We start from the raw sequence: 24,958 nt of genomic DNA on the forward strand, positions 1-24,958 counted from the left end.
TCTTATTTAAATTCCCAATATTGTACTTTTGTGATGAATTTCATTTATATTTTTTCCTGAGGCAGTGGTCTTCAAATATATTAAAGTAAATGAGGAAACCACCAATTTCATCTTTACAGGTTATTGACACGTTTTCCTGAGAGACATAATAGTTTTTCAGCCTTCTAACAAGCTTCAGTGATAAGAAGGGACTGTTACAACATTTGGAGATATTTTTATTTGTTGAATAATACTTATCATTTTTATAGAGTTACAATCATAGAATCATAGAATAGTTAGGGTTGGAAAGGACCTTAAGATCATCTAGTTCTAACCCCCCTGCTATGGGCAGGGACACCTCACACTAAACCATCTCACCCAAGGCCTCGTCCAACCTGGTTTTGAACACTGCCAGGGATGGAGCATTCACAACCTCCCTGGGCAACCCATTCCAGTGCCTCCCAAGAATGCTGAACCATTAAAAAAATTATATTCTGTATTTAGAACTTAAGTAAATGTTACATTAATGTCTGATCCATACAAATATATGTGCTTATCTTCTGCAAAGAAATAAAAAAATGTTGAAAAAATGAAACTTGGATATGTGCTTATGCCTTTATATTGGAGCTTCTTATAAACACAGAGAACATGCCCAGAGGTCATTGACAAGAGTTGTATATTGCAAATAGTTAAATTTTCAATAGAATTTAGGTGACTGAGATTAGATCAAAGTTATTTTCCAACTTAGATAGGAAGTAAGGGAAATGATTGCCTATTGTGTATGGATACTTTTGAAGACTTTAGCAAGATCTCAATTTCTAAACAATTCTGAAAAAATCTTAGCATGCACTGTGTTTTTCAACCGAAACTGTGCTACCTATCATTAGATATAAGCATGTTGCTTATTACTTGAAATGACTTCAGAGAACCATAGAGTCATAGACTCATACAATGGTTTGGGTTGGAAGGGACCTTAAACATCATCCAGTTCCAAGCCCCCTGCCACAGGCAGGGACACCTTCCACTAGACTAGGCTGCTCAAAGCCCTGTCCAAGCTGGCCTTAAACACTGCCAAAGATAGGGCATAAACTTATTAAGTGTTTTTTTGGTGGTGTTCAAATAATTTAATGCTCTATGTGTGGATATTGCTAATGAAAATTTTGGTTTAGTGGCACATTTTTCACAACACTAATAAACTATGAAGAAGTTGAATATTTTCTTGGAGACAAGTATTGAAACCTTTACTGCTGGAAGTGTGGTGGGAATATTTGTGCCTTTTTAATAGTTAAAAATATTGAAGACAATAACATCTTAGAGCTGCTATTAGGCCCGTATTAATAAATTCTTATTTAAGAATAATTTCAATGGCTTTTTATTTTTCCTAATCTTATCTGAATATTAATACTGTTGACATTAGTACTTATGAATGATAACAACAATCCATTTTCATGCTTTGAGATGTGTATTGTACACTGGAAGACTCTGAGGGATCACATATACTATGTCACCTGCTCAGTATTAGAATTATTCAGAGTCCCAGATTTTTTGCCAGAGTCAGCAGAAAAATGCCATTCAAGATAAGTAAATGATTTAATTTAAAACTAATCTTTTTAGTATCTTAAAAATATTTCAGAACAATTAGCTAATGGATTTAAGGCAGTGGAATACATATATCTGTAACCCTCTTGTGGGGCTAATTAACTCCTTTGCATTACTTTGATGTGGTTTTGTAGTCTAGATTGTTTAATATTGGATTATGCAATTCATCATGTCTACATTATAGAGTGGAAAATATAGCACTATGCCTACAGCAAAAAAGTGAGTGAGGTTATATTGGCATGTCAAGGTTGATCCTGTAGTGCACTCAAGATTATTATTAATTTCTTCAATTAAAAAAGTTGGCTATTGCAAATAAGGTGGTGACTTACCACATAGTTGAAGTGAGAAGACAAAGGTTAGCAGAGGCATATTAAACTATTTCATGCTTTAGTTGAGCAAAGTTTTATACTATTATGGTTTATAATATAGATAATATGCACAAGAAAGTGAAAAGCTTTAAATTCTAAATAATGTATTCAGAATCACAGCTATTATTTGTAGATTACTCCTTAAGGAGACAGTGTGCAGCTCCCTCCTTACGCTGAGTAGTATATCTAAAGATGTACTCTAAGCAGGAAGTCTTACATCGAGGCCACATAACCCTAGCAGTTCTGAATGTGTGGGGCACTGGTGACAGAATGAAAAAACAATGAAGCAATGGCTCCGGAACAAGTCACAGTTGCTAAGTTGCTTATAAAAATAACATATTTTTCATGCAACTGTATTGTTTGTGCCTGCATACAATATCATTTACTTTATGAATATACACCTACTTTAGAAAACAGCACAAGGAGATTATGCTGTGTAAAACTGACCTGTGTTCCATCATTTGAAGCAACTATTTCATAGATCATTGCTGTGAACTAGCCTGTTTTGTTACATCCCGTATCATGTTTCCCATGATACAGATTTCTTGGTGGCTGGACATGCCTTTATAATGAGATATGGATTAACTCAAATAAAAGAAATTTCTTAATTTTACATTCTTTACTCAAGTGCTCCCTGGATTAAATATTATTATTACTGAGCTATGTGGTCAGCCTACCTATGTCAAAGCAGCTTCTAACTATATTTTAACTGACATATTACAGATATGCTTTACTAAAGCTCTTGTTGATGGTAACTGAAGTTGTCTCTACTCATTAACATTACTGTGGTAACATTACCTGTGCTCATTTTTGCCCCTTGGCTATGTTGCAACAATCCTTACTTACTATTTCTTCAAAATTAAAGGCAAAGAACTGTGCCTTTTGTTGGACACTTGTGAGATGCTTGGGACAACAGGAACTCTTCTCACTTAGCTCTCTCACTCTGTTGCAGTGTATCAGTTAAATAATAATTCTATTGTGGACTAGAAGAGATATGCAATAAAAGAAGAATTTATCCAAATTAAAACAAACCTACCAGGGGTAGATTTAGTAAAGGTTGCATATAATTTTCAACAGCAAATCCAGAGCACTGAAGCACTGACCTATGATTATACCTAGTATTCAAATTTTTGAATGTTGTTCTTGGCAACCGTGAAAACTCCTCCAAATAATATATGGGCATGGTTCAGGAGACAGTACAAGGACCATTCTGTATAGGGGGGGTGGATGACGTTATGTAGCTTGGATATGAAAACAATGGAACAACTTAGCTGTATGGATGTATGCCATGTGGCCTTTGAGCCATAAAATGGTTCTATTTAGTAATACTTATGCAGCCAAGGAAACCGTAGTCTTTCACACTGCCAGGACCTACTACAGCATCCTTTTCAAATAGCGTAAGTAGCCACAGCTTCACAGCTGTCCAGGTTATGATTGCATTAGCTACAACTCTTTGTTATTGATGTTATATGTTGTCTTATTTGAGAATAAAAATAAGCAATTTAGATAATGCTGTCAAGTACCAAATATAATTAATGAGTTTTCTTCTGTAATGACTCCTAATGCAGAGCTGTTTACTATGTTCACTCTTTAGTACAAATGAATTTTAATTCAGCCTCTGAAAGCTATCTCTTGGTTTGTTCATTTACATTTCACAATTGAATTAATGGAATGCAGAATAGAGAAAACATTATTCAGAGTGACTTTCCTTCATAAATTTTTATTAAATATCATAAATTTTTTTGATCAAACTCATCCTTACATTAATTATGCTATAGTTTCCCGCATTCATCAGCATGCAAGAGAAATAACACCAATTTTGAGCTTTGTGATCACATGAAAACATTTGTCAAGCTGACATTCTGGCTACTTCACAAAAATGCATGAAGTCCAACAACAGTGCATAAAAAGCTCTTTTATGGTATATAGTCGAGTTTGATTAATCTGTGCATTCATAGTATCTTGACATTTATAGCTATTTGTTTCTTTTATGAGAATTTTTCTCATAGCATTTATATGCAAAAAGGAATTAATCATCATCCCAGTTAGTCACCTTTTTTGTCATTTACCCACCAAAAAGTCTTGGCTTCCCAGGAAGTGTTTCCAATAAACACTCTTGCTGCCATAATATTTGGTTTCTTCACCACACACTCATTTTTCATCTCTCTTTCTAAAACTGTATTTTGTACCACAGTTTCTATGGAGTGTAACGGTAATAAAGTATTTGAACAGAAAAAGCTATTGGTAGTCTATTTTGCATTTCACATGTAATGAAAATTTCAAATTTAGTTGACATATATGCACTAATGGTGTTCTTGCAATGGAAGAAAATAAAAACAAACATCAGCAGTGTTGGAACCCCATAGTTGTGTTTGAAAAACAACTTCAGCGTTAAGTGACAGAGTATGTGGCTGAAGTATATGCCTGGAAGCAAGAAAGAGTAAAAAGAAATTAGTTAAACTACAAAAAGTGAGAGGATCCACTTACACAAAAGCCAAATGGTCATTTTTAAACTATTATTTTACTTCTTCATTCTTCATACGGATAATCTCACAGAGAAGTGCAAAGAGGCAAAAGAACCTGTAAGGGACTGTGACCACTTCTGCAGCTCTCACCAAGGCTTCTTCAACATTTGACTGCTTCTATTCCAACATTGTAAGTTATGCTCTTTGCCTACTAACAACTATCTGTGGTGTTGGCACATATGGCAGAACACAGAGAAGCTGCTGCACGGTGTGCAGTGGGACACATTCATCCAATGAAAAAAAAGGACAGAGAATTTTTCAAAACCTGTTACAATACTGAACTGATAAAATGAATGCTTCTCACTAACTATTTCAGAGGGAGAGATCTTTATAGAAACCATAAGCAAATTAACTGTTAGTTTTAAGTTTCATGAGAAAAGACAGTAAACACTTTGGTGTTGTGAGGGAACAACAAAGTATTTGTATCTATCAAGTGAGCTCATTAAAAATCTGCCACTGAATCTGTCTCTTAAAATGTACCATCCTATCTGTAACTGTGGATGCTTGTTAGTAATAAAAATTATTGCTCACAGCACTAGTAGTCAGTTCATGTTCTTTTCATGACTTAAAAAGTTCTAGTCTCAGTCATCTTCTTCTTGCCTTATTCCCCTTGATTTTTCAAAGGGAAGCTCCCTCTCTCTGCCTTGAAGCTCAGGGGCTTATATCTTTTGAACTTGTAGGTGAATAAAACACCTGGCAAGCAACCTGCCAACCATCAATCAGCTTCCAATTTCAAGGCAGACTTTTAAGTAAGCTGGGCCACTTTTCAGTTTGTTAGCTCACCAAGTCTACCTGTCAGATTCCTATGTGCAAAGCACTGTGTAGACCTGTGCAATTATCTAGCACAGCAACCCCATTCTTGCCATGTAATTAATTGATTTTCGGAGCAGTCCTGATGGTGCCCATTTAACATGTTTCTTCTACTTAATATGTCTTCAATAAACATTACCAAATCTCTTTTTTTCTTTTTAATCCTTTTTCCTCAGTTAAGTCAGCACAAAACCAGAGATTCTCAGCAGCCCTGAAAGTAAAACCTGCTACCCCTCAAGTATAGACTGAAGTGCCCAAATGCGAAGATCAGTTTTAAAATGCTGATTTTATTCCTACCCTGGAATGCAGCTCAGGTGCCACTGTCCACACCATTAGCAACTATATTGTTCCCTGTGCACACATAATTAAGCAAACCCCAATAAAGTCCTTATTGACAGTAACAGACAAGAGACCTTACTGAAGTCATGGCAGTGCATATTTTAATGCCATTATTGCATTTTAATTGAAATTGTTCCCCCCTTAACATAATACACTTAACCTCTAGGTGCAATACAGTGTACAAGAGTTTTGAGACTGTTGAATATTAAAAGTGAGTAGTTAGGCATGAAGCCAAAGCTAAGAGCTTCTAACTCCTGTGAAGAGGAATATCATCCATGGAATTCAAATATTTATAGCAAGTGATTCAGCTTTCAACAATCTTGAACTCTTCAGAAAAAGGAAGTAGATTATATTAATGAATGATTAGTATTCTATTTCTATAGATTTGTATGCATGAGAAAATACATAAGCACTCTAGTACCACCATCTTGTTTATAATATAATAAATAGTGTTAAACTGATACTTACAAATCCTTAAGCTTGGCGTGGGTTTGCTATTAGCTAGTTTATTATCTAAAAAACTATAGATCTGTTTGCTGTTCACCATTCACTATTACACAAAGAAAATCCCAGTTTCCACACTTGTTACCAATGGTAGAAGCAGGAGAAAAATACGCTTTCTCACAACAGTTAAAAGAAAATTTAGTTAGATTGAAGTTTGTCAGTCACCAACAAGCTTCCAGATGTCTCCAGCCTCTTGTTTGTGAGTTTTGCTTCTGTTAGAAACAAAGTTTGCATAGAACTAGGCAAAATTTTAGAAGGTCAGTTGCTTATGTCAAAATTAATTCATGAAAGAACAAAAGCTAATATACTGTGTAACTAAACACCACCTAACCTAGCCAAATATATGTGTCAAATCATAGGGTCAGCTTAAAAATCAGAAGCACTGACATAAAAGTATTTAAAAGATAATGGAATAAATGAAATTAAATTAAATTGGATTGTTTCCTTTTCAATTATTTTTTTTGCCTTCAGGGTCTTCATGGCTCTGTCACATGTTCAGCATCCACAATCCCAAGAGAAACTTGCAGTTTAAAAACATGAACTTCTCATGTACACTCAACACTGCAGTCATAAGAACTTTCCAAAAAGTATTTGCTGCAACTGTTACATTAAAATAATTAAAGCTGACAATGTTGTGAAACACATTATAAATTGAGTATAGCAATATATTGCACCTGTGTTTGCAATTTTAGCCTATGTAAGAACAACAATCCTTAAGATTCTCCTAATGTTAAGTTCATGAAATTAGAACGATCCAGTCTTATGCAAAATAATCAGACAGCCTTCAGGTCACTTAACGGATTGTCACCAAGCTCTGGTCAAAGAAAATTAGGAAGTATAACTAGTTTCTTAAAAAGTATCAGTACACTTTTTTTGTTAATTCAGGATTTTTTGCATTATAAACATTCCTTTAGGCCTCTCTAAAAATTAAAATATAAGGATCCTATAACCATTTATTTGTCAGAAGAACAGCTGCAAAACAAAAGTATTCTGATTTAAAAAGAAACCAAAGTATTGACACATCAAATATATTATTTTTCTAATCCATATGTGTTACAGTTGTATTGAAACACCACGAAGTATAACATGGAAATGATGTTACACCCTGAGTCAATGTACTGCTATGTGTTAATATAAATATCTAAGTTAATCCTCTGACTAGAAATACTTCAACAAGTGAAAAAAATTTTTGAATATTTGTACACTTCTCTGCAACTTTTTTGCGCTTAGTGGCTGGTTCCTCAATTTATTAGAGGTATTTAATAGGAGTGAGGATAAGGATAGGTGAAAAACAGTTTTATCACAGTACTGCTGATGGTGCTATTCAACTGATGCTTCTATTGAATCATTATTTAAATTTGCAAGATATTGCTCATAATTAGCAACACAAAGAAAAATTCCATAAATCTACAATAGAAAAGCTTTCCAATTAATAAGACAAAAGCAGACTTTGTCTTCCTCTTTGCTCTGTATGTCATTTCTAATAAAGATTGGATAATAGAAATTCATGCTAAAGCTAATCTTTTCTTTACAATAAAAATGCTCTATAGTGCAGGAAAAATTATAAACATTTTTGCTCTGGCTGTTTCTTAATCAAAGGGCTTATCAGTTACTGTATATTACTGCAACATTCCAAACATTAAATTAAATTATAGACAATAGAATCAAGTACAGTTTACATCTGTGGGGCATTAAAATATGAGGCACATTCAGCAGTTTATTTATTCCCAGTAGAACTATCCCTGCTGAAATAGTGTTTTTAAAACATTCTTTCCTACCAGACTTGGCTGTTTCAAATGCATTCCTCAGGCAATATACATATTTAGCTTTTAAATGTGACATGTAGAAATCAATGTTGATTTTCTTGGATGGCTTGACTTTTTTTAGTTGTGCTATGGTTTAGGTAACCTTATCACTCCCAGGTTTCAACCCTGATACTGGATCTATACAAACAGCCTGAAGAATGCTTACTCAACAGGGTTACAAACAAGAACCATAGGTCCACCTGTGTTAACATATTTTGAAGTCTTCTGCCACTTACTACAAGTGATTAATGTGTAAGGAGAGGACACATACTGTGGAGACTGAACCTGCAATCTTTAGTCTAGACACATGGATCTGTAGAACCTGAAATGAAAATTACACTGGGAGTTCAATGTCAATAGAGCTCATTGCAGTTGTAAAAGAAAGGGCTACAAATACTATAGCAGTTTTGGGTGCACATTTTTTAATTTATTTTAAAATTATTTGATAAATCAGAAGTATTTTGGATTTTAATAGTAGGCATCATATATTCTTGTCCCTAACACTGGAAAATTATTCTTGTAATTTAGATCAGGAGACTGTATATATAAATCAGGAACAGAAATATAGTGCTTCAAGAGCCAGGTTCTACACAGGTATGAATAAGTGAAACATACGACAATGGAAATAGGCGAACTGAACTCAGCTTCACTCCTACATGACTGTCCCTCAGGATCTGTTTCAACAGTGCAAAACTACTTGCAATTTATAATGCTATCTTTTGCATAATGTTCATGCCATTTTCTTTGGCTGCTAAAGTTTTTTTATACTTGGAAACACTGAAGCAGAACGGCACAATTGAAACTGAATCCATCTATTTCAGCACTGGTTAAGCTATGCTCAAACCACATATATTTCCATTCCTTTTTTTCCCAAGAAAAACCCTTGTTGGATCTCAAAAAAAAAAAAAAAAAAAAAAAAAAAAAACCCCAAACCCCAAAAAAACCTTAAATACTTGCATAGAGTTTGTAGTTTGATGTGAAGTTCAATGTTTATAACTGTGTGTTGAGTTATGTGACTAGAAGCCCAAATTGGGTGTTATTGGAGGACAAATGAAGGTGATTAAGCATAAATTAATCCAAACTTCTTAGAACTCTTGTGTAATGAAACCTAAATATTTACAGTAATATTCTGGAGACTTGTTCTACTTGTTTTTTTTTCATTTAACGATATAAGAATGACATAAAAATGTAAAAAGGAGGTAGGGTAAATATTTGACATGAAGGGATTCCCTCAGTGTTTTCTGTACAGCTTACTTGAAGCAGAGGATGGTATTTCAAAACTCATAATTCATGTTAAACGCCTGATGCTTGCATTTTTTGTATAAATGCAAGAACAGGGGCACCTGGACTTAGTAGAATCCATAGCTGCCTTGGCAGTGTGAAAGCATCTCTGCAAAGAGGACAGATTTCAGCAGAAACAACATCTATATTGCTGCCTTACTATAGCAGCACATCATAGAAAACCACCAACAGATAGTGAAAAATAAATTCTTCTAAAGGACTTGCCTTCTGATCTTTGTAACCCTTCTAAGAAGAGCAGGAAAGAAAACAGTGCAAGTTCCACTGAGCTGTAAATTACTGAAAGGAAAATTCTATAGGGAAGAAATTGTAATTGTTCTCAACAGCTATTTAGCATTGTTTATAGCTATTCAGATAATGTTAGTGGCAATGGACAAAAGAACTTATAACCACAGAGAAAATAGTTATTGCCAAATGGCATTAATAACAGCACCAGGTTAGACATGCATAGAAAATGTTTAGATATAAATTAGCTCTGTGAGAATTTTTAGATATTATCTATATTTTCTGTAGTGAAACTAGTTTCAAAGGGCAAAACGAAAGAAAAGTTGCAGAAAAAATAATGCTTACTGATGGACTGCCACTTTCTTTTATGAAATTTACATTTGACCCATAATCTTTTGAAAACACAGATCCTCATTATGGCTATTGTATTTGTACCTTTACCATTAATTTGTTGGTAACACCTTTATTAGCATAGTTTGAGATAGCAAGCAGCCTTGCTTATAAAATGAAAGTTTTGAATTTGTGAAATAAATTAATTTTTTAAATATATGAAATAAAATTTCATGAATGCAAATAAACATGCATACACATGCACAAAAACACACATTCTGTGGGTTTTCCTCAGATGCCTGTACTCCAGAGAAGATAGATGCAAATATTCTCTTTTATCTTACTGTTACATAGAAATATTTTATTTGGAAAAGTGACACATCCAGCTAATGATCTGGTATAAATATCCTGTGCATGTAGAAAACTGTGTTCTTTAGTGTAAATTGTATTATGGAAAACAAACATGGGGAAATAACCTGGAAGACAGCTATTTCTTTTCCAACTAGTGTTTGGCTATTAACTAAAGTAGATTGTTAAATGCGTCTTCCCATCTTTATTTAATTGGCTCATCTAATAGCTGTTATAGTGCTTGCTTTTGCAGATTATTCTGAAGCTAATAGATCTGTCACATTATTTCTATCCCAATTGTTAATGACCCAATACAATTCCTTATGTTGTCCTTAAAGTACTTGCTGTTTCTTTCATGATTTTTTTCTTTCAAAAATAAGTATGTATAATTGTGTTTTGCTTTAACAACTTTTTTTTTCCTATTGCTTCCAACAGTGGAAAATGGGAAGAAAAGATCTTATACTTATCGTACACTCAACTTGCACAAGAGTATGAGATTACAGAAGATGAAATGAAGACCGTTTTGTCTGGTTTTCTTGTGATATGACATACATCATGGCCCATGTGGTCTCTTGGTGCCAGCCATCCACTGATACATAAGAGTTGTTTATGTGACTCTTAGATTGTGAAATATATCCTTCTGTTGAAATCAGAAACTGTTTATATAGATGATATTTGTTTACATGGATAAAGCTATACTGCAATTGCATCTACACAAATGAGAATTTTCTAAGACTTTTCCTGCTTTGCATTTTTCTCTATAAAGAAAGTTCTCTCACTGCCTTCAGACCAGACACCATTTTACTATATCCTGCAGCGGTCAGAAAAGAATAAAATATTCCCAATTCTTTAATTCTTAAAGAGAGAAAATTCTCCTGAACTTCAGTTAAGCTTACATAGCAAGTGGCAGAACTATATAAGAGTAACATTTTTCATTTAAGTATTAATGAAATATAATATAAACAATTAAATAGCTTTCAGTTGAATAATATATGGTTAGGTCCTATTCATTCCTAAGTGTACTTACTTCTGACAGTTTGATAAATATATTATTCTATGACAAGCTATTTCATACAGTTCATGTTCTTTTTATGTATTTTCCATTGTATCAGGAATAGAAAATTGCATCCTGCTGGTGGAATGTGCATCAGGTATTACAAAATTAATTTGTCCTTAAATAGCCCCATGCTCATAGTAATGTACAGAATATAAATTTATGTTTCTATTGTAGTCTAAACAAAAACATTGCTGTCAGATTCAGTAATATGGTACTTGGGACATATAGTTCTAATACAATATCTTCATTTTTTTTTCATATTTATATTGAAGGTAATTTGGAAGTAACCTTCCTATCTCAAAAGCCAATATTCAGAAATTTTCTTGTAAAAGGTTTCTGTATGTTGTCTTCTACATGTCTTTTTTTTCTCTACATCTTTCCGTCTCTACATACTACTATGAAAAATCCATAGCAGCAAAACTAATGAAATACTCTTTTGTCAAAAACTCCTCTGATTTTAAAGGTAGCTTTATTAAAGACTAATGCAGTTTAGAGAGAAGGATGTCATGTGGGACAGTGTCGAACTCTTTACACAATTCATACTAGTTACACAACCATTTATAGCTACCTAATATTGACTTTTATTCTCAGGTTACACTACTTAAGATCCACTGTTGAGGTCTACCTACTCAATGTTAAATGGCAGAAACATGTCTCTGGTTTTGACTGCTAATATTTGCAAAGTGTTATTGATTCTGAAAGGTTTCAAATGTGTCCCAAGTTATTCAAATAAAGCTTTTCTCTGTCTTTTTCTTCCAAGGCATTTAACTTGGCCAGCATTTCACAATAATTAGGCATACTGGGTGAGAAACAGTAAAAGATAACAAAGACCCTTAAAGATCTTATTTCTATGTATTGCACTTCATTACAGTGCTTAAAATTGCAAGCATTAACAAAGACCAACCTTAGCTTCGGTATAGAATATATTTTGGGTTGGAATTCATCTACATTTAACTAAGTATCTGGTACTTAGTAGACTTTCTTCAAATGTGGAGTATAAAAATTATTAATTTTAGTTTATATGTGTTTAATTTTTTTATAAAGAGTATTTATAAAGGATTTTTTAATGTAATTTCTGCATACCTCTTTCTTTTGTACTGGTAAAAAAACCCAGCTGAATAAATATATTAAACTACACACCCAATATTGAACAAAACAAAACCTGAATACGACATATCCCACCTGCAGTATAAAAGCTTGAATTCTTTATAAAAATCTGTCTCATAATAAAAACCATAATTAGAATAGAGCAAACAAGCAGATCTTTGATGCATACAGTTTTCATTATAATTTAAAAGTATTTGGTCCATATCAGGAAAAGCATGATCAAATCATGGATACGTTAGTGCTGGATAACTCAAATTAGGTAGGTCTTCTGAACACACTGATGTTTAACAGCTGATTACTTGTCTCCTTTCTGTGAATTAAACCCTTCCAGACAAGCTATTCTGTTCAATTAAAAAGAAGACACTTTGGGGTATCAATGTACTCATTTCTACATAAATCCATTCACTGTTGTTCAGAGTTGCTGTGCTTTGTAAAACTTGGTTTTATGTCAGTGTGTGAGATGCAGTAAATCTTTTTTAAACTCACCTATGGATTATTATCTCAAACTTTGCATTTGCTGTGAGTAATTGATTTGGCAGAAAAAAGTACCTTGAAAGCTTCCTTTCATCTTTTTATTTACTTCCATCTCAAATTTCCCTCTGCTTTTTGCTTTTCTTACAATGTCTCCTTTCTCCTCCATTCTTTTTTTTTGTCACAGTCTTGATGATTCCAGATAGCCTTACAAATACTGTCAATCACCTGCAATCTTGCCAAAGAGCATATGCCCCTGAAAAGCACATGGGATAGCTCATTTTTATCCATCTTTTTCAAAGGAAATTCAATTTAACAGTCATTTTGAAGAGCATAAAACCCTGACTTTAGGCATCTTCGTTTTAAATGAAAGCACCAGATTCTCTTTCTGTCAAAACACTGGATCTCTGCAGAGGAAGAATTCTACCCTTCCCACACTGGTGTGGTAATAAGCATGTAGTAAGTGGTACACCTTAATAAATCAAGGCCTCAAGAGACTGGACTGTCTGTGTTTCATCAGAAGAAAGCAGTGATTATTTGAAACATATGTACCTTCTAAACTTGCATTTTATAAATCAATTCTTCCTTGTTAACACTATTAAGATATAAAACATAATGCAAAACATGTTCTGTGAGTATAATTTATAGACGTCATTTCTTTGTATACTTACTTCCTTAGGAATACATTGGGTGAAGCAGATAATATGCTCAAAGACTATTTCATGGATGCCTGTGTCATCCTTAGACTGGAACAATTTCATATTAAAAAATTTGTAGAATCATAAAATCATAGGATCATAGAATAATACCGTGGTTTGGGTTGGAAGGGTCCAGGAAGATCATCTAGTTCCAGTTCCTTTCCACCTTTCTTGTAGGTACTGAAGGCTTCTGTAGGTACTGAAGGCTGCTCTGTCTTCCTGGAGCTTCTCTTCTTCAGGCTGAAAAAGCCCAACTCTCTCAGCCTCTTCATAAGAGAGGTGCTCCAGCCTTCTGATCATCTTCATGGCCTCCTCTGGCCTTACTTTAATAGGTCCACACCTTTCTGTTGGGGGCCCTGGAGCTGGAAGTAGGACTGCAGGTGGGGTCTCACGAGAGTGGAGCAGGGAGACAGGATCACCTCCCTTGACCTGCTGGTCATGCTTTTTTTGACAAAGCCCAGCATACCATTGGTTACATGAGTAAACATCATTCTATCTCGGACTGAGACCTGGGAACTTACAGCAATGGTATTTTCATAAGCATTGAATATGTTTTAATGCCTTCTAACACAACTACGTATTTAAACTGCATTGCAAGAGAACGCTTTGGAGTTATGTACACAGTTTCTGAGAACAATCACACTGGAAAGCTAAACGATAATAAAATCCAGAAATTGGTAGGGTCACAGATACTACTGTCGCAAAGCAGTTGGCATTTCAACTACCACTGTTGTTAAGTAGGCATTATAAGTGCTTTCAGCTGATTTAAAAATAAGTTTTTTTCTAAGACACTCTGCCAATTGGCCATCGTTAGCCGACAGGTTTGATTAAATATCAAAAATACCAAAATTTTATTGCATTTGATTGAGTTTTTTTAAGCATTAGTCACATTAAATTATCAAATATTTTTTCTTGGACTGGCATGGAATTCTGGAAATGTATCTTAGAATTGCAGTAAACCAAGCTTGTATGAAGATTCTGTGTGATGATTTTTAGTTTGATGTACACTGTAGAATATTCCAGAAAGATCTAGAAACATGAAATACTGTGTAAGAATACACTTTTCTAGCAGTGTGTAGGCTTTAACCATGACACACACATATCAATACTATAAACCCTGGTAGATTTGTAATGGTTATATTTCTGTTGTTTAGTAACTGAAACCAGATCAGTTATAATGGGGCTAACTAAATATGTTAGATTGCCAGCAGGGAAGAAAAGCTAAATATTTGCTAGATGTGACAGAGTATATGTATGTCATAGTATATGTATGTCATAGTATATATGTGGTATATAAAAATTTGAAATGGAAATATCGAGGATTAAGACACGATCTAACATGATTAACTGTGTTAAAGACTTTCAAATTCCACTGAAATTTCTCTGCAAGAAGATGAGTAGAATTAGAGGAAACAAAAATACACCCTATGATTTATTGCATGTCCAAGTTATAGGGTTTTTTTCAACTGTCTTAGAAAAAAGAGAGATGAAAGTTTTGTATTTCATACAGATTGAAAATATTCTTGTCTCCCTGTACCTTTTAATTTCAGAAACTTTTGCCTCTGTAATTTGAGCAAACTCAGAGGGAAAGTTCTTTGAAGTTTTCACTATAATTTAAACTTCATCACTAGATCCATACATTTGGAGGAAGAGCATCAAAGTTATTCATGTACTTTGCTGCACCAACTCCCTTCATGAAGCCAATTACATTCTCCAAATATAGCTAGATAGCAAACTACCTGCTGGTAAGAGGAGAGGTTGAATCGTGTGAGAGTAGTTATGGACTAATGGGATTTTGCTTGTCATTACTAGACTTTGCTTTCTGTCTCCTACACTGCCAAGTTTCTGAGGCATCTGCCTGGCAGCCACACAGATAAAACCTCAAGCAGTGAGAGTTCATACTTCAGTCTCCCTCACAGCCTTTTAAGTTTACCTCCTACTGGTTCATGATCCCCAAATAAGGCACTGAAATATCTTAGGAACTCTGTTTTAAAAGTATAGTGGCAACTTTCAGCATCACTACTACCAAGATCTTTTAGTTAGCTTGAACTTAATTCTGCCTTGTCTCAGATTTTGTTAGGGAATCTCTGGTGAGTTTACACTGTCTCCATTTCTATTGTTCAGCCAGTTAAGTAGTTTTCTGTTTCACCTGAGTTAGTGCATCCTTACACTATGTGTCAATCACTATCATGACTCTATTATTATTTTCGAAGCAGTATAAATGAGCGATGGCTGTGAGCATAAGAAAGCAGTAAAAATTGCTAATAAATTCTCTTATGTTCAGCAGCATAGGTGTTTGCGGGGGGGGGAGAAGGGGGTGAGTTTGTTCCCTTTTTTTTTTTTTCTGCTGCTTAAGAAGATTTCTGCCTCCTGTTATCAATTTTATATGGAATATTGCTAGTTAGAGGTTTTAACCTTTTCAGAAAGATCCAACCACTTGTAAAATTATATTTTTGTACTTCTGATGGATGACTCTAGGGTACCCTTGAATAGCAATCTGCCTTAAAGTACTGGTGCTTTACAACTGAAGGGTACTTGCATTGTCTGATCTTACTATCAACCTGAAGTTTATAAACTGTGTCACAGACATTTCAGGCTCTCCCCTATGTCTCCTTTTGGTTTTCTGTTTCTGTCTCTTCCTTTTCACATGGTTAACTTGTCACTTGTCAGCTATATAGCAAACAGCTGAATTAACTAAAATTAAATAAGGCTCACCAAATTCTTATAAAACTTATTCCACTGTAATATTTATACTACCAGACTATGCTGATAATTGGAAACATAAGACGTCATTCAGGTGTTCGTTCACATTGCCTAGACTTTATATCTGTGGCCTTTTACATTATTGATGGGGACAGAAGGCAACCCCAGTCATTAACTCTTCCTGTAAAGCAGCACTGAACCGTCCACCTTATGTACTCAATATGTTCAAAGTGCCAGACTCATTTGTCAGTGCCCTGCATCTGGAAAACATCTTTGCCAGAAGAATGTTCTCCAGCATGAAGTGGTGTGGGAGGTGAGACTATATTTCTGTAGAATTTAAAAGGGGAACCAAAAATTTTTGTGGGGGCAAAAAAAGCAAAAGCAATAGATTTTTGCAGTTGTGATGATGTAATGCTATGGAAAACAGAGCAGAACAACAACAGCTTTGTCATTTCCTGGAAAAAAAAAAAAACAAACCTGTAGCGACATTTATCTATATTTAAGGTTCAAAGTTTTATCTTAGTCATTATCTGCTTGGTTTCTGAGAACCTGTTATAAACAAAATCTCACTGAACTCTGGCTGCTCTAAAGCACCAATTATGGTTTTGCGTTCAATTTCCTAAGCATATTTTAGTTATCGGGACTTTTTATTTTAAAATATCAAAATAATATCATAAAAGCTTGTTGGGTTTTTTTGTAATAGAAATTTCTGTTTTAACACAAGCTTAGAAGTTAGAAAGAATTACATACTGATGATTAAAACATTGAAGAAATCAGCTATTATGAATATAATTACCATTGCTTGACAAATGGCTAACAGAATCCATTTTGTCAAAGAGTATTTAATATGAATATGCTCACCATAGCAGATGTGCTATAAGAGAAAGTGTATTAAGCAAGATCAGTCTGATTATTTGCCAGCAAGCTCTAGCAGACAGATAACAGACCCCCAGGTTTGTTCTTGGCTTTTAAAGCAGCAAGAAGTAAGATTTGTTCTCTTATGAAGTGTAATCTGGCAGCCCAAACTTGCTTTAAGGCTTTCACAAGTAAGTGAAGTGCCATGAAAGAATATGTAAATATTGAAACAGTCTTTCCTTTGTTGAGTAAAATATTCTTTGTACTATAATGGTGTGGGTTTAGTTGTGATGTTGAGCTTTTAGATTAAAAAAGCAAAAAACTACTTTACAAAAGTTGAATAACATTGCCAAAAATCTGGGATCAGTACACTGAGGCTACTCTAAGCTCTACTTTTACCAAAAGACAGAAGCAGGAAAGGTCTTTTCTTTGTTGTTGTGTGTGTTGAGCACTTACTTACAATATATTCTCCCTGAGCAATCCATTTTTTTATTCCTTTACACAAGATCTTTACAGAGAAAGAACTTTTTGTCACAGAAAGCTATAGAAACTCAATAAGAGGAAGCATTTTACTCAGCTGAAAACTTTAGCCATTCCCATGTAAGAGAGGAATCAAGGGTTTCTGGTCCATGTGCTGGAACAGTTTATATAGTTTATCCACTGTTTAATATAAAATGCATAGACTATTTTGGGCACTAGAGCCAGACTTTTTTCCCAGAAAAGCAATTTAGCTACTATATTAGAGTCATGCTAGTGCTTGTTCGGTCTTCCTGAAGCTTGAATATTTTGTTGCACAGCTTCAACAGGAAATGGAGAAAGCATCCATCCTTCCCTACCAATCTAGTAGCTAATAGCTTGTGATTAAACCTCTTTATGGAAAAGGAAAGATCTGAGTTTCAATCCATTTAGAAAAGGAAATTGAACTCATGTCTGCTGTTTCTCAGGTGACTGATTTAGCCACTGGTATATTTCAAACAACTGTAGTCAGCACTTTCTCTGGCCAGGATCTGGCAATTGTAGTTGCACCTGATCTTTAAGTGAGTTAAATGTGCTCAGCATAAAAGTAGCTATTAAACCATAGTACTAGATAGAAGAACAACTGCTTTTTGGGTTATGCTCAAGTTTAGGCTCTGATCTAGAAACTGGATTTTTCAAATTAATGGTGTCAGCATGACCAGGAGCACAACTCTTGACACATTTGAGGGGTCTGCATTCACAAGGTGACTCTTGCAAGCATAAGCTTCTTCAAGGTAACTGAGGGTAGATTTGGGGGGAAATTGCTTTTCAGTTACTGATGGTATCTCAACACTGCAGAGTGCAACAACCAATGAACTAATAATTCACTAAATGGCTGTGCAACCTGTGGCTGCAGCAGCTCAAGTCTGGAAGCAGAACAGCTGCCTTCCTGCAGTGCTACATCAAAGTCAATCAGTTTTGAAGGGGCATACCACTACATGAATGCCATCCTACTGCTCCAAAACTTGGGTCATTTACAACGTGGTGAGATTCACTTGCCTAGAAATGACAGCCACTAGTGCCATTTAGATTCCCAGATATCCCACCCATTCTGCTGCTATTCAAATGGTGCTGCATTCTATTTGCCTACACTATCCTTATATCTCAGATACCCTACAATGTCCAGAAATCCTACTATCTTTCAAAGGAACTACATAACACTACTACATTTGTGTTTCAGTATCAAAATCACTCCCCATATCCTACTGCCTGGTGTTTTCCAGCCCTTCTAGATGTCAGGTTCATTCCTGTGCTTGTCTCTACACTCACAGCAAAAACCATGCCTGTACAGCTTTGCTGGGGGTAGTCCTAGAAATATCCCTTTTTACAAGCTTAATCTTGAAAGGTGTTTAATATTCTCAACTTTCATTTAAGACAATGAGAGTTACAGGTGTACTTTGCAGGACTGAGTCTTAAGTGAGTAGTTACAATTTTACATGATGAGGTAGAGAACTGTTCATCGTGCCTTGTGTTCTTATAGAGAATATGTGAGTGATATCTCTGATCTAAAAGAAATACTGTCTTATTTATGAAAAATTTGCCCTCAGGGCAACATGGAAATAAATCAGGGGCACCTACCACAGTATCCTTTTGTGGGTTGTGCATAACTAGAATTTAAAACACAATGCTTTCCACTCCAAAAATGACTCAAAAATAAAATACATTGGGTGTTTTATATTCTTACAACTAAAAAGTAGCTTTTTTTAGGACCAGAAGAATATTTCTAGCCCCGCCTCCATTCATTTATAATCTGATCAGAAACAAGCAATATTCTTCTGAAACAGAAATCCGCTGGATTTTTTTGGCAAGGGAAGCTTGCTGTGAAAGTGCCCTTTCCACATTGCTATGTAGCTCTGTGCTGAGTGTACTGCTCTCAAAAGGTTATCTGCCCACTGGCCAGTATGCACGACTTAGACAAAAAGGACTTTTGTTCATCTCATCACGACGTTTCTTTCGGTGACTTAGTTTTTCCATTTGTTAAACGAGGCCAGTCACAAGCAGGTACAAAGTGTTTTGGCCTCTACAGTTAAAAAATGTTACAGAAAGCCTAGATATTAACATTTTTCTCCACAACTCTTCAGTAGATTCTTTTTGAAATCACTCAGGAAAGCCCTGAATTGTGAGACTGAAGTTTTAGTATGACTCCTTTGATATAAATTTTATCATTTAGGGAAACAGTTTTCAGAAAATAATTTTCAGCTTCTGTGAACCTGAACAAAACCTACTTAATAAATGGAGCAAAACACATTTATCCTATTACTAAATTCCATTATCATCACATACAAAATATAAATAACAATTTAATATTAAAAGAAAGTTTTGCAATTGGTTGAATTACATTAATAACCTTATTGAATGTTAGATTTGTTGCCTTGGCTCAAGATATTTCTTCTCTTCCCTATAATTTAGAATGTAAGATATCTCATGAGGTAAATTGGTTGAGCTAATACTTTTGTGGGCAAGGTAACTACAAATTCAAATATAGAATTCAAATCTCATTTGTTTGGAACACTTTTTTCTCAGCGAACAAAAGAAAATTTTCAACAGTGATTATGAATGTTGGTGGTTTAGTATTTGGGTGCCTTATGAGGCTCCATTCTCAGTTTGAACATGCACATTAATTTCTAAAAATCATGGCATATGAGGATGACATATATGTCATCCTAAGTGGATGTCATAGTTGTAGACCCATGTGAAGACAGTCTCTGACAAAGGACAATGGGTTCAAACTTAAACAGGAGAAGTTTAGATTGGATATAAGGAGGAAGTTCTTTACCGTAAGGGTGGTGAGGCACTGAAATGGGTTGCCCAGGGAAGTTGTGAATGGTCCACCCCTAGTGGTGTTCAAAAACAAGTTAGACAGAGCCTTGGGTGACATGATTTAGTGTGAGGTGTCCCTGCCCATACAGGAGGGTTGGAACTATATGATCTTTAAGTCCTTTCTAACCCTAACTATTCTATGATTCTATGTAGGACAAGTCCTCTTGCAGAAGACCTGCTGTAACCTGTGTGTGGCTGATAAGGTGCAGCATGGATGAATGAACATAACTGCTGGTGTGGCACATGAGCAGGAGCCTCCACCCCAAACTGGATGAGGGCAATCTGCTGTCTTCAATAGCTCTGGGACTATCCCACTTCTTCCAATATCAGCTGCTGGGCCTGGGCCACATCCTAACAATTGAAAAAGTTATGCTTAGGGATAGCTGTGAGGATAAGCTAATTTAGTTTCTTTACTAAAACTGGTTTCTTCACAATACAAAAATTTGCCGCAACAAACATAAGAACATAGTTCCTTTGCCCTAGTCTCAGCTCCGCTGTTTTGGAGCAGTCCTAGAGTACTGCCTGTAATTACCTCTTTTTGGGCTTCCCAACAGCAAAATGTTTTTCAGCCTCTCTGACCTGCTGCAAGCTGGGGTGTGCTCTGCACCATCTACTCCAGAGCGCAGAAAGACCTCAGTGCTTGCCTCGTCTTCCTTCCTAAGGCCTGATTCCAAGTTTCTGCAACATTACCCAGGATGAATTTCCCTTCTTCTGTGGAAGTGACTTTAACCTGGATCACTTTGTAGTTAATCCCCAGCTCCCCTTATCTGGTCAGCTCATTTCTGGACAAAATCTGTAATCACTTGGAAACTGGTGAATATGCATTTTGCAGATTTCATACTGTTCTCACTGAATTTAGAGGCAATATTTTCAGCAAACTGAGTGAAGACAGTGCTGGGCTTAAAACCAGCAACTCCACCCCCAAAAAAAGTTAAACTAGAAAAACATTCTGTACTGTGTGTACAGTAAAAAGCTGCAGTTTGACATGCCTGAAGGAAAGGCAACAAGAAAATTTCCAGTAATTAATTTCAATTTCCATCACTTCATTCATTCGTTCCATTTGCAATTATGTCTTAAGTGATGTTTTTTCCTTTTCAGAAAACATTAGGGAGAAAACTTATTTTCATACCTCCCCATCTCACGATATTTTGAGCAGAATTTATGATGTCAAGATTCATACACAAACCTCCTGGAGAGCTGGCTCATTTTGAAAATTATTCCCAGGTGTTTTGTGTCTCTTTCTTACTCAAAGATTATACAATCAGCATTTTAATGTCTTACAACTTCTTGTCTAGTTCCCTAGGAGGGTATGAAAATGAAGCTGTGAAAGCTAAGCTCTTTGGTATTTATCACACACACTCTGCTTGTGTTTCAGAGCTCTGGGATTTAAACAGGACGTCAGTCTTTCATAGCCCATTTGGATATCTTGGTCTTCATATAATGCTGCTGGATGAGTATCAAGAACGACTGTTTGTGGGAGGAAGAGACCTCTTGTATTCCCTCAGTTTGGATCGAGTCAGCAACAACTACCGAGAGGTGGAGTAAAAAGCTATATATTTTAGTCACTTCATGTCATAATCTGTAGCACAGAATGTCAGAGTCTGCATGACTAAAAGGGAGATAATGGAGGTTTGGTAGGTGGTTTGTGCATGTACATTAAGGTCATGTTTATATTTGAAATAAATACACTAATTACCATTTTTCTCCCCAGTAATAACCCATAAGGCTCACTCTAGATGAGGGGATCTGGAGGTCATATAGCTATTTCTCACTGACTTCCAGCATGTCTATGATTGTTTAGGCCATTTCATATTCTGTGCATACCTGATTTCTGTACCTCTACTATATTATCAAGGAATAATTTCTCTCTGGTGTTTGTGGGGGACTTTTGCACAGCAGAAGAGAAAATCTAAAAAATCATTAATAAATAAATAAATACATGCATACATACATAAATAAACAATCAACATGTAAACTGTAAGAGGTTTTCAGTAGCAGCAGCTAATTTTTAGCCTTCTTTAGGAACTGGATTTTACACTGGCTCAAGCCAGAAGTGCTATGAAGAAGCCTACTCAGTAGTCTGTGGGAGAAAGGTGGTTTAAGTCATAATCCTACCAGAGATCTCAGTAGGTCTTAGAAACCACAACTGACATGCAGGCTAGCAGTTGGAGAGACCAGAGTCAGAACCCATGTGAGTGTTGGCTTCCTTGCTCCCTTCCGCCTTTGGCACCTGGGATTGGAAGTATTTGGTGGCAAAGGAAGCTGGTAGGAGCATTGCTCTTGCCTCAACAATCTTAACTATGGGTAAATGATGTCCTGAATTATTTCAGTCTTTTCCTTATATATTTTGACTTTTTTTTCTAATGTATTTTGATGTATCTTCATTCATTCTCAAATTAATGAATGAATGAGAAAGTGAGTCATAAAACAAAGCCCCTCTGGAGAAATATGATATACCTCACTGATGTTTCAGATTCTTTTCTTTTTGCCCCCTTGCTGTAAATGAATAACCCTATTTTCACGCCAGCGCTCTGGTCAACTTTACCATAAGCAACCTTGCTTATCTCCAAGTATAGTTAGCATGTTCCACTACTGTGAAAAGATCCAATATGCTTTATCCTTTTTATAAACATTTGGGAAAGGCAATCCTAAATATGTGGATAATAATGTATTCAGGGAGGCCATTTGAGAATTTATCAACCTTTAAAAAAAATAAATAAATAAACTCACCAAGCAGCAATATTACATATATGCTGAGCTTTGCTCCTGTACAGTGAGATATGAGTTAATTCTTTTTCCATTTGATAAAAATTATTTACATCCTGTGACAATATATTAGAGCTCAGGGATATGAAAAAAATTAGGAAGCAGTTGTTTCTATAAAATAAGTTTTTTCCCCCCTCTCTTCTTCCCCATTTGGAAGTAAACCTGTATGAGGAGACATGACAGGATAGAGCACTTTATGTTTCTGTCCAACTACATTGTCCCATCTGGACAAACTCTTGAAGTTCATTTCTTTCCTTCTTGTTTTTAGATGGAAAATCAGCCATTTACTCTGAAAACACTCTCTGTCTTGAGACCTATGTGCAGAGTATGACTAATTGATGGAAGCGCTTCTTGCCTGCTTGCCTGCTTTTATGATGTGCTAAAGATGAGAAACTGGAATAAATGGAGCTTGACCTCTCATGTTTAAAAACGACCTCACCGGGGCTTAGCTCCCTTGAATACAAATGTCATGATCCTTTTTCTTTTCTCAGTGCTCACTCAGTGCAGATCTCATTCTGTGATAGCCAGAGAAAACTTGATTGTTCTGCAGTACTATCAGCAAATGTGTGGAATGAGACGTTTCTTTTATATGAGAGCTTAATTACTGAGATACACTGGGGGAAGTTCCTGGTATTGAAAGATTGGTTGATTTATTATTACCACTGTTCTTTCATAATCTGTCTTTAACTGTTCATTGGTTAGCCTTTGACATTTCCTTTAAGACTGAAAACTTCAACTTAATTAATTTAAAAAACCAGTTATAATCTAATGAAAGTATAGGAGTGGAGGCAAGTTCCTGGATTTTATTATACCTCTGGTAACCAGGATGAGTCATTAGCTTCAAAAGAGATATTTTATTAAGTTGGCAGTTTGGGGCAGATTCATATAGATCTTTTTTATTTTTCTGTGTTCTAGAAAAGAGCGCATGTCTTTTAATTCATTGCCACTGATTTTTCCACAATTTACAATATGAATATGCTTTCTAAAAACCAAACCAAACCCCATTCCAAATTAGAATGTGTCCCTTCTGCTGTAAAATGGCCCATTAATTCAGTTCTAGCAAGCATATTAAAAGTGCTCCAAAGAAAAACAACAGTATGCTGAGTGGACAAAAAATGCTTTTGCATTGAGACCTATTGACTAACCAAGTAATTTAGCATTTCTAAAAAACTCAACTTGAGATGCATTTAAAGCATGCATCCAATAAATCTACCTTTAATAGACTATATTTTTGCTTAAGGTTCACTTCTCTTCAGCTTTGAAATACAAAACAGCAATCTGAAAGGTAAATTATAGTTTTTTCACATAAATTCTTAATTGTTTAGGTATATATCTAACACCATTATTTTAAGCATATATTGCCCTGACTATTTTTCATATCCAGTAATGAAAAAAATGGGAAAAGTCTTTCAGGGAAGAATACTACTGTCATTCTTGCATTGGTTGGGGAATCAGGTTGAGCTCTCAGCTGTGGCATAGACCTCTCATGCCATCTTGGACAGAGTCATTTCTCCATTGTATTTCCTTTACCTACTTTGTTGGGGTTTTTTTTGTAGTCTTTGTATCTGTCTTTTTCGTATAATACACACAGAAATTTTTTTGCTTAGAGTATCTAGCACATCTTTCCATGAGTTTTTTTTTAAACGATGTTACTCATGTGTCTCGGTTTCTGTATGAAGAATGGCTTAACACTAACTGTAGTGAGAAAGAGGGAGACTATCAAATGTGGATGTCAGTATTTACAGAGAATTAAAGCCATAGAAGTACTTGAAATCTGTATGTAGCCAAAGCTAGGAAGGTACCATCCACATGACCTTTGCTTTCCCTAAGATCT

At 35.3% G+C, this 24,958-nt stretch overlaps 1 protein-coding gene across 2 annotated transcripts in view; it reads left to right on the plus strand.

Annotated features, from left to right (window-relative positions):
* Window positions 1-24,958, plus strand: part of SEMA3E (semaphorin 3E) — a 138,085-nt gene that overhangs the window by 47,920 nt on the left and 65,207 nt on the right. Inside the window, exon 2 of one of the 2 annotated variants that reach the window (XM_061467305.1) lies at window positions 21,734-21,894. The exons of the other annotated variant lie outside the window; for it this stretch is intronic. Within the exon in view, the coding sequence (XP_061323289.1) occupies window positions 21,734-21,894 (161 nt within the window). The remainder of the gene's footprint in view (window positions 1-21,733; window positions 21,895-24,958) is intronic. 2 annotated transcript variants of the gene reach the window in all.

Source organism: Pezoporus flaviventris, unplaced genomic scaffold, assembly GCF_033815535.1.
Source record: "Pezoporus flaviventris isolate CSIRO_AGI_PZ_B2104156 unplaced genomic scaffold, CSIRO_AGI_Pfla_v1 ptg000045l, whole genome shotgun sequence".
Taxonomy (NCBI): Eukaryota; Metazoa; Chordata; class Aves; order Psittaciformes; family Psittacidae; genus Pezoporus; species Pezoporus flaviventris.